Raw genomic sequence first — 12,941 nt, 5'->3', positions numbered from 1 at the left:
AATGTAAACAGTTTGAAAATTCACCAAGATCAGTTTCCATAAAAGAAACACTCATTTCGCTGACAAATTCAACATGCGTATAACAGCAATTGTTGAATGTCGTTCGCCTGGGCCAATTTATCTGGATTTACAGTTAACAGCATGACCTGATACACAGGTAAGTATAGCACTACTAACAATTTTAGGTATCACAGAACCCCTAGGCTGTATAAGCTTGACACTAATACCGTATGTAACGCCCTCTTTTCATGGCAATGCAAAGATGAAGCAAAATCCTAATAGACAGCTTCACAAACCAATAGCAATGATAAGCCATTGTCACTTTAACATATGATGTAGGGTCACAATGAGGAAAAATGTCATTAAAAAAAATTAAACATTTGAACTAAATTTTTATTGTATCTCTATCTGTACATTGGAATAATCCTCCAGTCCCCCTTGCTGACATACCTTGTCCTTTCTGATTGTGGTGATTTAGTGATTTGATGAGAAGTATGCACCAAGAAATCAATGCCACTAATTACCTTGATCAGTTATGCCAAAAATTTCAACAAGAAATTAATAGCTAGCAATTAATTTCCCTGATTAACAGTCTATCAAATTATATTAAATGGGACAGCATACACTACACGAGGACCCATGGAATAATCGTGAAGTAAAAAAGTCATCTTGACACACCATCGAATGGCCTAATGAATTACATGGTCCACATGTAAAGCCCTCATATCATTAAGACCAAAACGCCACTAAATACACAATCCCAGGCATACCAACGAAATTATTCCATGGGCACCTCCACTTGCCCAGAAAAGGGGCAAAACCTTCTTGAAGTTAACTATGCATTAGATGCTTAGAATGCAAACAGAAGCAAGAAAGCCATCATAAGACAAAACAGCCCCATAGCCTCAGACAAGGCAAATCCTAAAATGGCATAGGAGAAGAGTTGTTGCTTGAGCGAGGGATTCCTTGCATAACCAATGATCAGGGAACCGAAAACTGTTCCAATACCGGCACCTGAAAAATTAAACTTTATCAAAAATCTGCAACTCAGAGAAACCACACATGTACACTTAAATGTAAATCAGTAGCAGCCTAGTTAATCCAACAACGACCAATGCCAGAGTAGTCTGAATTGAGTTTCAAGCATTCACGCTTCACTTGCACATTGAACTTAAAATGCTAGACATGGGAACTTCCAACAGGAATGGTTGTGTACGCCTCGACCCGGAGTGAAAACACCACTGCTGCAGGCTTCTTAGGCAACAACCACCGAGGAATTTCTGGTATCCCACCCCTCAAAATAAGGGCCCCCCTCTAGAGAGTTGATGCCTCTTTCTCAGACCTTCCCGGGGACTGTTATAGCAACGGAAGTGCCAAGTACGTGGTCCCCTAGTGCAAGCTTGTCATTGGTCGTTAAGTTTTAGTTTCGGCATAGTCATCACGGAAAACGAAATTGCATTAAAACACTAATCTGATACATACCTGAACCTGCGACTCCAACCGTGGCAGCACCAGCCCCAATAAACTTGGCAGCCGAATCAATATCTCTAGTTACTAGGGTAGTCTGGAATCCCCTAGATGGTATCTGCAATGGAAACAAATTTTATAGAAATAATTGATACATTCCACAAGCAGGCATTTCTAGTTTCTTCAACGGTTATTCGATCTCTAGGAACTTACTAAACTTGAAGATGTTGGTTGAATTTGAAGGAGTGGACTACTCTGGGTGACCATCGCACTCATGGGCCGTACATAAGCCCTAGACGCTGAAACCAGCTGAAATGAAAAACAACAGATGTGGTTTCAAACCCTAACTACATGAAAATCATATCCCTCATTAAGCTTCATTTTGCTAATAATACTCACAGCACTTCGCGCAACTGGCGTCAAAAATCGGCTGCAGGAAAACATTTTTGTGGTGATTAGGTACGGTTAGCCTTCCTGCAAAAAAAATGATATGCCCATAATGTAGAAGCATCTACTTTGTGGAGAAATCAAGTCACAACGTCATATACTACTGCTGTAAATGAAATCAGACTAAACCTGCATCAAGCAAAGGCCCCCCCTAATTCAATATTAAATAAGTTTTAACTTCTGCCGGTTTTAGTTAAAATGGCCGATTCTTATGACTTGACCTCAAAATTTCTGTCAGGCATTCACAGCTATATCTTAAGTCCCAACTAAAACATTTATAGAGGAATATTGAAAACAACATATAAAAGACTATAAATGCACAATGTTAAGTAATGGATGGCTTATTTAAAGACAAATATTAAGAGATACAGCGCAGCTTACCGAAAGGAGAGTTTACAGGCCGAAGGTATGAGCAGGAGGACTAGTTCCGGCAATAGCTAAAACGTGAATGGACGAGACTTAGGGACTTTTTCGTTCACCCAACTCAATTTATGAAACGGCGCTAGTGTTCCGTTTACGACACTCACCTTTTCCCTAAACTAAAATCGATTGTTTAATACTTAATATTTAGATTAAGATATTTAATTTTACTTATTTTATGGCGTAGTCCTGACGAATCTGAATGTTTAATTTTTATTTTTTATTTACTGCAGATACTGCGAATTAAAAAGAAAGTATTTAAGGGTCATTCAATGGTATGCTAATATAAAATGAATAATCTCTTAAAATGTTAAGTTCGATTTCACCTCAGTTTTTATTTCTTTATCACCATCGGAAAATTTTTACTTTATATTTCTGATTGTGAATATTTGCTCCGTTTTACTGCAATTGCCACTTCACCAATTTATATCTCCTGAATCATATCGTAGTTTGCCGATTAGTTCGATCGAGGAAGCATATTTGATTGAATGTGTTTAAGTTCAATCTATAGCCATGATTGATGGCATACTAAATTTGTGCAAAATGTATTGCTTTGCGGAAAAACGTTGAGGAATGAATTCTTCTCTGGTCATGCCTGAAATAAATTTTATTCAATGAATGTTACTCGGAAACTACTCATAGTTTGGTCAAAATTGCAGAAGGGTTGTAATGCTACCCTCGATAAAGTTAAATTCATTGCTATCTATTGCCGTCAGCCTGAGCATATGCTTAATTTCTCTGTTGACTTGGTTGTAACTAGGAACAAAATTATTTTGAAATATCAGTCATTCCTTTGGCACTTGAGTGTTCTTGATTTCCTTCCCATGATGTTAGGGTGCTTACTGGCGGATAATTGTGACGGTCTTGACCATTAAGGTATTTGGAAAAGAATAAATATTAAAATTGAATGTGTGATGGTTTGAATCAATAAAAGCTAGATGCAATTATATTTTTGGCTCATGCAATCTAGGGCAGTATCCTAGAATTTGAGCTTTCGTGTCTACGGTAATTAACTATTGGATTAAATTCTTGCCCTTGAACAATGTACAAGTTACCGGCACTTCCTTTCTAAAATGAAATTAAACGTGGCAGTTCATCTTTGTTCTTTTATCGTATACTTGATCGGTATCGAGGATGGAGTTCCCCGCTACTGTGATGCTACGTTCACAAGGTGTTCAATACAATCGGAGCATGTACAGAGAAATAATAAATTACGAAGTTAGAGCTAATTTACATGCTCTGGTCAGCAAATTGTTTGATAGTAAAAAGTGCTTGTATTTGGGCAAATGTTTTCAGCCTTGGTGAAGTTTATGACTAGTTACCGTCATTGGCATGAAAAGTATTAATTTGCAGATTTCTTGAAGCAGTTGGTTCTGTATTTTTTTTAGAATTTCAATACAAACAGTTGATAATTCAAAGTAATGTTTTCATCAGACCGAATATCAACATCGGTCCATAAAAAACATTTGGAATGACAGACCCATCATGGCCTCTTGGAGGATGTTCAAATTGTCCACAAAACTTGATGTAATTTTTGAAAATATGTCCCTATATGTTCTTACTTCTTAACTGTACATATTTACCCTAATTCTATTTGTCACTTAAATGAAAATCCATATTTACTCGACCTAGCCAATCTAGTTTTAATTTGGTTTTCGGAACACTTCCTTAATTATTTTCAGACAAATGTCACCTTTATCTCTCAAACCTTTCATTTTAAATCAACTTTGCTTAGAGTCATCATTTGTTTTTATTTTCAATTTTTTCCCTCAATGAAAAATTATAAGTTTACTTTTTTGAAACTGGATATATCAAGGCATTCTCAGGTACTCTTATGTGGCAGTGACTGATTTACTACTGACTATAATCTGTGGTTTTTCTAGCAGCCATGCCAAAATACACCCCTTATGTAGCCTCTGCCCAATATTTGTTTGCCTTGTCTACCAATGTGTAATTTTATTTGGATCATATGCCTTCCTATCTCCCCAAACCTCATCCAACTCCACTGCAACTCATTCTGTCAGCCCATGTTAAACTTGCGAAGTACTTTCGGCTGACATATCTCTCATCGTCTGTTTCAGTTAGAGGTGCTGCAGTAAGGTGAAGACCATTTTTATTGTATAGCCAATGTTTTATGTCTCCCCACCCTTGTATCACTTATTGACACACTCCAGAAAAACTGGGAGATGCCACAACAGATCCCGGTCAAGGTGAATGATTTTTACACTCTGAAATTGTTGTATTGACAAACTCTTAGCAGAAGAGGAACTGGCTGTTCTATTCAGTCTAAGTAAGCCCCAGATTATCACTGAATGAAAAGATTGCATTTTGGATGGTTGCTAGACTACACATATGTAGTGTGAGAATTTTTATTGGTTTCACCATCTAGACTTGAAATATTACTTTGCTTAACATGAGCTGTAGTTCATGGAAAAGCAAGGGATTCCTACAATTCTACGGCACTTTTGGACAAGCTGCCGCTGTCTTTGAGATAGGGCGATAAGGATAGATTGGAGGTTTTTGAGAAATGGCTTTGGAATACGATGATGGAAAGTGATGTGACCAAATTGGAAAAGAAACAAGGAAGTTCCAGTCATGGTAAACGAGGGGAGAAGATTTGTTGAGAGAAATTCAAAGAAGGCAGGGAAAGTGGATGTACCATTATTGCATGGGAATGGAATGCTGAAGGCTGTGATGATGAATGTTTCGTAGACAAGGAAGAGGTAAGAAAAGAATAGGCAATAGGTTGATGATGTGAAGGGAGTTAGGAAGCATCCCGAGTTGAAGAATAATTTATTGTAATTTCTCATAATGATTATGGAGTGGGAGCTGGCAAATATAGCATTTCTGTATTGATCAGATTGACCCAAACCGGACATAACTGGTAGACTACTCTTGATAATAATGGAAATTTAAAATCTTCGTCAGATTCATCATTTGGAATGCTTTAACTGTAATTGCCATGATATGGCATTGAAATGTGAGGCAGCAAATGTGACTTTATTATTTTATATCCATGTTGTTATATTAAAACTGCTTTATGTAGTATCTAATAAATGGTAAATATATTAAGGGACTTTAACCAAATGCTGTTCTTTCCATTTCTCCATGATTAAAATCTGAAGGTTTTCATAACACCACTTCATAAATTTATTGGGATAAGCTTGCAAAGTATAGTATATCTCCAAGGAATGGAAAAAACTGGATATTTTAAAATCATCATCAAAAGTTGATGATAAGTAATCAAATTGTATGTATAACTGAGCCATCTGTAACTGGTATCAATTTGGTAATGAGTATTAAATGATAAATTCAGATGATATTTTTAATTTTTATTATTGTTACATATTATTTGCATCGGCGATCATAATTCCAAAATACCAGGTGGTTGTATGTACATGACTGAAGGCACATTGAAAAGGAGTAAAGATACAGGCTCAATTGAAATAGAAAAAAATGGTGCTCACAGTTGCATGATATTAGGCACAAACCCGTGAACATTGATTGTAGTATGCACATGAAGTATCAATTTAGAAAAATCATTGATTATTTATATGAACTAGGCTTTGACCATTGCTATATTATTATTATTAATACTTATTATTTGCCCAGAGATCACAATACAAAAATACCAGGTAGGTGGTGTATGTACATGATATTTTTTTAAGGTAATCTACCAGTTAAGGTAGGTTTTTGGATGGACACAACTAACCACCAAACAGATATTTTATTACTCCTAACAAACACAAAATCCATCATCCTACTCTATATCAGGTCCCTCTTCATCTCTGAGTACTTTCTTCATCCCGTCCAACATCCCTATCCTGTTCCTTCCCTTTCCTCTTTTGCCCAACATTCTACCCTCTATCACAGTCTTCAACATCCCACTGCCAGTCAACACCCCCTTCATCCACTTTTCCTGCCTCCATAGGATTGCTCCCAACAAACCCCTCTCTTCTCCCACCATACCAAGTACTTCCTCATTTGTTTTCTTCTCTGTCCATTTCACCTTCTCCATTCTTCTCCACACCCACATTTCAAAAGCCTCCAATCTACGTCTATCCTCCTGCTTCAATGACCACGTTACATAGCTACGCTCCATATCAAAGTTTTTACGAGTCTTTTCTTAACATCCTTACTCAAGGTCCCCATCATCAACTCCCTCCTCCTTGTGAAAGCCTCTTTGCCTAGCGCAATTCTTCTCCTTACGTCCCTACTACTTTGACCGTGTTGGTCCAAAACACTACCGAGATACGTAAACTGTTCTACCTGCTCTAGTTTTTGCCCTCTTATTTTAATGTTAAGCTTGGCCTTTTTCTTTCTAGAAAATCGCATAACCTTTGTTTTATTAATATTGATTCCCATCCCATACCTGTCGCACTGAATTTCCAATTCTTTCAGCAATGCTTGCAGCCCCTTGGCTGACTGACAAACTAAAGCTTGGTCATCAGCAAACCTAACTGATTTTATGAATTCCCCGCCCACTTTCATTCCTACCTCGAGTTCTTCCCATGCCTCTTTGATCATTTCCTCTGCATACAGGTTGAACAGCAACGGTGTTAATGGGCAACCCTGCCTTACACCCCTTCCTAACACTGCCCATCCTGACTCCCCGTTTCCCACCCGCACCTGAGAAGTCTGAGACATGTACAGGTTGCGGATTAGCCTCCTTTCCCTCCAATCTATTCCTATTTTCTGCAATATACTCCTTAGTTTTTCCCAATTCACCCTATCAAACGCTTTTTCGAAATCTACGAAACAGGAAAATACCTCCTGGTTGTGTTCTATATTCCTCTCGATTAATAATCTCATTACTGCAATGGCATCACGCGTACCTCTCCCCTTCCTAAACCCAAACTGATCATCCCCTAAGTAATCATTTGCCCTACTCTCTATCCTTTTGTTTATGATCCTGAGAACAACTTTAGCTGCGTGGGATATCAAACTAATTGTCCTATAGTCCTCACATGACGTGGAATAGGAATAGGAACTTTCGGAATAGGAACTAAAACTGATCTCACAAAGTCTTCCGGCCAGATTCCCTCCTCATAAATACTACGGATCAGCCCATATAGCCTCTTCCTCCCACATTTTCCTAAGCATTTTAAAAGTTCCACGGGAATGTTATCTACCCCCACGGCCTTATTTAGTTTCATCTCCCTTAATGCCCTTTCTATCTCATTGTCTAGTATGCCTGGACCTAAGCTGTCTTCCTCTACGTCATTTTCTTTTTCAATGTCTAACTTTGTTGGTCTGAGTTCTTTACTATACAGTTCTTCTATATACTCCTTCCATCTCTCTTGGATCTTTCCTGCGTCAACTATTACCTTACCCGCCTTATCTCTAACTGTTAGCATAGCTCTTCCTTTCTTACTTCCCGATAACGATTTAACTTTGCTGTACAGCGCACCTTTTTCACCCTTCCTCTGCAGACTTTCCATATCCTCGCACTGCATCTTCCACCATGCTTCTTTTGCTTTATTTGTTGCCCGCCTCAATTTATTGTTCAATTCTTTGTACTTCATTTTGCCTAATTCTGTATTATTATTCTTCCATTTTCGCCGCTCATCCATCTTTGTAATCATCTCATCCGTGATCCATGGTTTCCTAGTCCTTTTAGTGTTAACGGTTCCAATAGTGTCTTTTGCGGCTTTAGACAACCCTTTCTTGATCATTTCCCATTTTTCTTCGATAGTACTAAGCCCTTTACCATCCTCCATGATTTTCTCTACCGCCTGTTTGTATTCCTTCCTTTTCAACCCATTTAATGCTTCTACATTCCATTTTCTAACTCGCCGCCCCTGCCTTATCTTTTTGAAACGTACGCTACATATCATAACAACTAAATTGTGGTCTGAGTCTGCATCCGCTCCCGGGAAGCTGTGGGAATTTATCACACTGTTCCTAAACCTGTGTCTAACCAGGATATAATCTAGCTGATATCTTCCTGAGTCACCTGGCATTTTCCATGTATACCTGCGTCTTTTGTGGTGTCTAAACCAAGTGTTGGTGATGACTAACCCCTGTCTCCTGCAGAACTCAACTGCTTTCTCCCCGCGGTCATTCCTTGTGCCTAAACCGTAGTCCCCCACCTCATCACCATCTCTTCCTTCGCCTACCGTCGCATTCCAATCCCCCATCACTATCAAATGTTTCCCCGCAGGAACACACGCGATCATGTCCTCTAACTGATCGTATATCCTATCCACCTCTTCTTCCTTATGGTTGCTCGGTGGCATGTATACCTGAATAATAACTAAGTTTGTCGGTTCTGCTTTTATCTCCACTAGTAGTATTCTATCCGTTACCTGCTCTATGTTGACTACGCTTCTCCCTACCTCTTCATTTAATACTATGGCAACCCCTCGTTGGCTCTCGTCCCCGCCGCTGTATATTATTCTATACTTATCACTCCAGTAATCCCCGCTATCTTTCCATCTCACCTCGCATAGACCAAAAATATCTATATTTCCCCTTTCCATCTCTCGCTTAACATTCTCCAATTTCCCTGTCCTCATCATTGTCCTAACATTCCACGTTCCTATTCTAACTAATTTCGTCTTCTTCTCCTGCGTCTCCTGTCCTGCTGCTGCTGGTTTTCCCTTGCAAGGGTTTCGTGGGATGACGACCGCGGAAGCCTTGCCTCCCCCGCTGCCGGGCACGACACACGGCCGATTGGGCCGAGCCCCGTGGTTGCCAGGACTCAAAATATCTCTATTGTCCAACATATTTTTCTTGGGAATGATAATTGAGGTGGTTTCCCGTTGCCTTCCTCAATAGTGTTTTTAACGTGACACCATCACCTACTGGCCGCCCCACTGGGGTCAGACGCCATTGCAGCCGCCTCACTGAGGGACAGACGCTGCGTGGACTACCTTTCGTCTGGCTCCTAACCTTCGACCTATCTGGCATGGGTGACCCTACCAGGAGCAATTTTTATTACTCCAGCCAGTACAGCTCTAGGGGTCATCGGAATGTACAAGCCCTTCCACCACGTCAAGGTTGTAGTCCGGGGAGGGGTACATGATATAAGGCACGTCAAAAAGGAGCAAAGACAATTAAGATACATAAAAGAAATGATGCTCATTGTTACATAAATGTTTGGCACAAACCCATGAACATTGGCTGTAACATGCACCTGCAATATCAAATTCAGAAAAATCATTGATCACCAACATGAATCTGACCATGACCATTGCTAGAAACTAAAAGTATGAACTTACTGGTGAGGAATATTGTTGAGATATTCGTCAACCGAGTAGAACATATTGCGCTGTAGATATCTTTTTAAGTTATGCTTGAATGTAGCAGTTCCCTTTGTATCCTTGATAATTTTGGGTAATTTGTTTTATAATCTGATGCCCATATCATTGGGTCCTTATTTCAATGCTTTAGTTCTTATATTCCCATATTGGATGTCATTCCTTCCTCTGGTGTAATGATGATGATAGGCAGAGTTAAGAGAATAGTCGCCAATGTTATTTTTTATATATAGAATTAAAAACATAATGTAGATGCATGGGAGTGGTAGCAAATTTAATTCATGGAAAATGGGCCTTGATGGAGCATTGTGAGGTTTCCTGGTGATGAGTCTAATAGCTTTCTTTTGCATTTTAAAGATGGTTTGAGAAATAGCAGCTGATCCCCATAATATTATACTGTAGGTTACATTTGAATAAATTTCCCCATAGTATAAATTGAGTAGTACAGTTTTACTTGTAGTTTCATACAGGTGTCTTAATAAGTGGCAAGTTGAACTGATTTTGTGTTGAAGGGCTTTTATATGGGTATCCCAAGAAATATTTGCACACAGAGAAACACCCAGAACTTTCCATTCCATCACATGCTCAATTGTTTGGTCATTAATTTTTATCCGCAGATTATCTGTCACATTCTTATTGCATGTGGAGTATACTATTTTATTTTTATTTACATTTAAGTCTAGAAGGTTATCTGTACACCACCTCTTCATTGCAAATATGACAGACATTGATTTTTCCACACACCTGAGATATGCAGAACAGTTCCAGGTTGAACTATGTGGAATTCCTTCATTATGAGGGTTAAAAAAAAAAAACTTTACAATTCCACAATGAAGATTTAATATTTCATGACCATGGTTTTGACGCTGGGCATCATCATCAGATAGCATACATTAATTTTTTTTTCCCCCAACTTGTATAGTCTGACTCCAAGAGGGGAGGAAAGGAGAGGAGAGGGGGTAAGTTGAGTTTAGGTGCAGCAGCCTGTTAGTGGTCTAGGGGAGGGGGAGTCTATGTATTGGAAGGTTACTGGCTCAAATTTGTGAAATTTGAAATTAATCAAGTGATCATTAAATGAAAAACTCGATGTAACACTCCACCGTTCTTAGAAATAATGGCAGAAAAAAACAAACACATTGTGTTCTACATTTAATTAGGGGGGGTGTTTGTCTGCAATGGTTTGACCTTTATTAAGGGATGGTCGATGATCATCCCTGCCTTGGTTGGGGTAGGGTTGGTGCGGAAAGATATTGGAGTCTTTTAAGAATTTTAGGAGGTGGGAACGGGAGAGGTAAAATGTTTCATCGACCACCTCAAACCTGTCAGACTGAAGGGATTGCCAAATTTCCAACTCCTCCAAAGCATTCAACCTGCGTCCTTTCATTTTAATGTGTAGAATGTCTGCTGTGAAGTGACTAGTGTGATTTTTATCTGAGAGGTGTTTGGTGACATGGGATCTGTTGTCTTTCTTTGTGAAGCATGAACGGTGTTCTTTGATCCTAATATCAAATGTCCTCCCCGTCTGTCCAATATTGATGGCGTTGCAGTCTGCACAATTTAGTTTATCAACCCCACTTTGTTGCATTATGTCAATTTTGTCTTTGGGTGAACCTATTATGTTTTTCAAAGTATATGTGTTGTAAAAAGCTGTGTTGATTTTGTTTTTGGAGAAAATTTGTTGTATCCTCAGTGAAATGTAGCGAAGAAATAAAATTCTTCACCATCCGTGCTCGTCAAGTTTAGAAGTGTGGTATATGGATTTCTGGGCTATCCTTATTTGTTTTCTGTTGTACATGTTGTCAATCATTATTTCACTGTAAACATTGTTGACTGCATTTGTTTAATAATACAGAGTTCCTCTTGTTTGTTGTGTGGTGACTTTGGAATATTGCATACCCTATGTAACATAGCATGAAAGGTAGGGCGTTTTTGTGAATGGTGATGCTTGGATGTGGGGTGGATAACTTGGTCGGAGCAATACTTTTTTTTGTATATGGAAAGGTCAAACCTTTGATTAATTATTTTGACAGTCAAATCTAGGAAATTAGGGGCACCTTCTGTTTCCAACTCACTTGTGAATTGTATACATATATCTAAAGAATTAAATAGAGTCAAAAAATTGTCTTTTGAATCCAGTCCAAACTTAAAAGATATCTTCAACATATCAGAACCAAGATAACACATTTGTTGTGGGGGATGGTTTAAAGCAAAAAACTGTCTTTCCCAATTGTCCATATAAATGTCCACTAGGATGGGAGAGAGAGGTGAGCCCATGGCCAAGTCTTCTAACAGTCTATAATGTTGACCATTGAACACAATACTACTTTGATTCACACATAATGCTAATAAATCACACAATTCACTCGTCAAAGGAGGTGGTGTTTTGGCCTTTATGAGGGCTATCTCAGTTAGTTCCATCCTAGGGATACTTGTGAACATGTCGGTAATGTTGAAGGACACCATAATACATTTTGGCAGTAATAGTATATCCGACAACATACTAGCGAGCTCATTTGAGTTCTTGATGCAGTATTTGGGGAAAAATGAGCAAGTTGTCTGAGTAGGTTGTTTAACTTATGAGCAAGTAGGTGGGCTGGTGCGGAGACACTAGATACCACTGGTCGGATAGGGATATCGCTTTTGTAAATTTTTGGGAGGCCAAAGAATCTGAGCGATTTGAGATTCATTTGTACTAGTTTGATAATATCACTCAGCTTTAACAATACTTCACATCTGGCCAAAGCTGTCTTGACATCTCTCTGGTGTTCTGCAGTGGGATCACGGGGAAGGCTGACTATTTTATTAGACATAATGAAGTCATCACATTTTTTTGCATAGGACTCCTTCTCTAATACCATGACCATATTCTCCTTATCTGCTATTTTAACCCATCTGCTGATAACACTACTTTCTGAGTGTGATTGAGAATATAGGACTTTTAGAGGAATTCAATTAGAGGAACAACGGAACATTCAATTTAGAGGAATTCCTCTAATACCTATTCTATAGCATTTAATTAATAATCTGTTGTGGTTTACATCATCAAAAGCCTTTGACAAATTAAAAAATATTCCAAGAGTTATGCATTCAGCTTCTAATGAATTAAGTGTGCTGTCAATTGCCTGACATATGGCAGTTGTGGTGGACCTTTCAAATCTAAATCCATGCTGAGAATTGGAAAGTAGGAAGTTTATTTCGAGATAAAATGCTATTTGCATATACATGGCTTTTTCCAATATTTTTTCAAATGCATTGTGGATGCCTATTGATCTTGTGTTGTTTAAATCATTAACACAGCCACGGTTTTAATGTATGGGCACTGCTTTTGATTCTTTTAATTGGGAT

At 38.6% G+C, this 12,941-nt stretch overlaps 1 protein-coding gene across 1 annotated transcript; it reads right to left on the bottom strand.

Moving 5' to 3' along the window:
* Positions 1-372: 372 nt before the first annotated feature.
* On the bottom strand, positions 373-2,421 carry ATPsynC (ATP synthase, subunit C). The gene is made up of 5 exons (XM_071587394.1): positions 2,296-2,421; positions 1,867-1,941; positions 1,681-1,776; positions 1,483-1,585; positions 373-1,014 (listed from the first exon to the last, which is right to left on the bottom strand). Exons 2-5 carry the CDS (start codon positions 1,909-1,911, stop codon positions 851-853), a joined length of 408 nt encoding a protein of 135 aa, XP_071443495.1. The 5' UTR covers positions 1,912-1,941; positions 2,296-2,421; the 3' UTR covers positions 373-850.
* Between the last annotated feature and the right edge of the window lie 10,520 nt (positions 2,422-12,941).

The sequence above is a fragment of the Hetaerina americana genome, unplaced genomic scaffold, assembly GCF_022747635.1.
Source record: "Hetaerina americana unplaced genomic scaffold, ioHetAmer1.1.p SCAF_3, whole genome shotgun sequence".
Lineage (NCBI taxonomy): Eukaryota > Metazoa > Arthropoda > Insecta > Odonata > Calopterygidae > Hetaerina > Hetaerina americana.
This window is presented reverse-complemented; position numbering and strand designations above follow the sequence as displayed.